This window comes from Toxorhynchites rutilus, chromosome 1, assembly GCF_029784135.1.
Source record: "Toxorhynchites rutilus septentrionalis strain SRP chromosome 1, ASM2978413v1, whole genome shotgun sequence".
NCBI lineage: Eukaryota > Metazoa > Arthropoda > Insecta > Diptera > Culicidae > Toxorhynchites > Toxorhynchites rutilus.
This window is the reverse complement of record NC_073744.1, coordinates 110,270,492-110,272,853: the sequence shown is the minus strand read 5'-3', so window position 1 is coordinate 110,272,853 and position 2,362 is coordinate 110,270,492. Positions and strand designations below refer to the sequence as shown.

Below are 2,362 nucleotides of genomic sequence, written 5' to 3'. Positions count from 1 at the left end.
TGTTATCTAGCACTTGGTCGACGAAAATGCAAAAGAAGAGTAAGAAGCCAGTTGTCACGTCTTGTCTTAGATGAAAACAAACGAGACGAGCGCTCGTCTGCTCGTCCCGTTTTCTGGAATAGGCCCCATAGTCAACCATTCTTATACTAAGATGAAAATGGATTCGATGAACATGATTCAAACCCTGAACAAAATTACAATATCACAATTGATCTTATTTGTACTGTAAAATAAATAAACGTCATCAATACCACACAATCACACTGAATAAAAAGTCAATCTGACTCATAGTGAGCAAAATTAGTCTATTTTCTGTTGATTCTAACCATGTTTTTTAAAATAATCTTTGGAACCCTTTGGGTCCGGTTTTATCGTATCAGCATTGCCCTTGGGATCCCAATTAGCGGGGCACACTTCACCATGTTTCTCAACAAACTGGAATGCCTTAAGCAGCCTCAATGTTTCATCGACAGATCTTCCTACCGGCAAGTCATTAATTGTTATTTGACGCACTATTCCATTTGGATCAATAATGAAAAGTCCACGCAAAGAGATTCCAGCATCCAACAGTACGCCATAATCGGAGGAAATTTGTTTTGTCAAATCAGCCAACAAAGGATATTCCAGATTGCCAAGGCCACCGCTTTTACGAGGAGTATTAATCCAAGCTAGATGAGAGAAATGGGAATCCACGGATACGCCAACCACTTCCGTATTCAAGGCGCGAAACTCTTGAATGCGATCACTGAACGCAATTATCTCAGTCGGGCAGACAAATGTGCTAAAACAAGAAAAACATACAATACAGCTAGCATAGAACTAAATTGTACTTACAAATCCAACGGATAGAAGAATAAAACAAGATATTTTCCTTTGAAATCATCAAGCCTAATTTCTTTGAAGTCATTTTTCACTACGGCCGTACCGCTAAATGCCGGTGCAGGCTTCTGAACCTGGGCAACATTAAGGGTGCCCGCTATGCGTATGAATAAAGCAAAATAATTGTACAGGTGATCTGTTTAATTCACATATATACGTAACCTACCAGTATGGATCCAACTCGTTCGGACGCCTCCGACATTTGCAAAATTCACACATTGCCGAACCTAAAAATATCATTAAATTATTTCAGATACATTGTCGGCATTCTAAAGCATTATCGTCTTGATTCTTACATTACGCAACAGTTTGGCACCGAAAGACATGTTTAATGCTATTGTAAACAAGAATCAAACAGAAGAGAGCTCAATGCCGATTAGAAGCAATAATTTCTATTCGTCAATCCTGCTCATAAACTGCTTGACAATGATGAAGGTAGTGATCCCCGATAATCGTTCGATTAATCGATTAATCGAATACTTCCTACAGAAATCGATTATTAATCGAACGAATACTGCACAACCAATAATCGAAGCGAACGAATAATTTACATCGATTAATCGATTCAAACCCAGAGCGAAAAAACCGTACAGCCGCTGCAGTTTTATCCTGAAAATCAATAATTATCTTTGAGGCTCTCCTAAACTCCTAAAAGAAGCTCAATGCCGTCGATGCGAGATGAGCTTCGTTTACGAGTTTAGGGGAGCGTAAAAGATAATAATTGATTTTCAGGCGTAATGAACACTTTTTTGATTCCAGATGGCTTTCTAACAAATGAGAAATATTAGTCTAACTAATTATTTCTCTCAGTGTAACGATTAATCGATTAATCGATTATTTGGATCGATTAATCGTATCGAATAAGAAACTGCTTAAAAGTATTCGATTAGTGGATGAACGATTAATTTCAAAAATCGGGGATCACTAGATGAAGGCACAGTGTCGACATCTTTCGTTGGGATGAAGCGATGACACTCTATCAGATCAGCAGACACGGAGATTGATTAATTGATGAAACTTGAATGAAAACCATCATTTCATGTTGTTCGGAATAAAAATAAAAAATAAGATTTGACTTCCTCGTATCGTATATATATTTTATGTAAAAAGTAAGACGTACTTTCGCAAACTGTGGAAAAATATGAAACGAAAAACGTGCTTGATAATGTTTTTGTATTGTAATGAAGAATTTCAGTGAAAATATCAGGAACTGTATCAACAAATCCTTCAGTAAGGGTCAGGACGCCATGTTACAAGTAATCAAATAACACGAAGTAAAATTTTTGAACAATTTGAAACTGCATTTGGCCTTACTAATCTGATAAGCGGACCTTACACGGTCAAATTTATTGACAATATGATGACATTTGAGAGCATGATGACAGCTGAACATGGCAGACAACGCAGAAATCCGAATTTTCTGATTTTCGGGCATCAATATCGTGACATTTCATATGGATGCATGATGATGACCAAGGCGCCT

The 2,362-nt window shown here is 37.3% G+C and overlaps 1 protein-coding gene across 1 annotated transcript; it reads right to left on the bottom strand.

Moving 5' to 3' along the window:
• Positions 1 to 285: 285 nt before the first annotated feature.
• LOC129772370 (peroxiredoxin-2) lies at positions 286 to 1,333 on the bottom strand. The gene is made up of 4 exons (XM_055776203.1): positions 1,176 to 1,333; positions 1,046 to 1,106; positions 835 to 976; positions 286 to 781 (listed from the first exon to the last, which is right to left on the bottom strand). The coding sequence occupies exons 1-4, from the start codon at positions 1,203 to 1,205 to the stop codon at positions 322 to 324; spliced, it is 693 nt and encodes a 230-aa protein (XP_055632178.1). The 5' UTR covers positions 1,206 to 1,333; the 3' UTR covers positions 286 to 321.
• Positions 1,334 to 2,362: the final 1,029 nt, after the last annotated feature.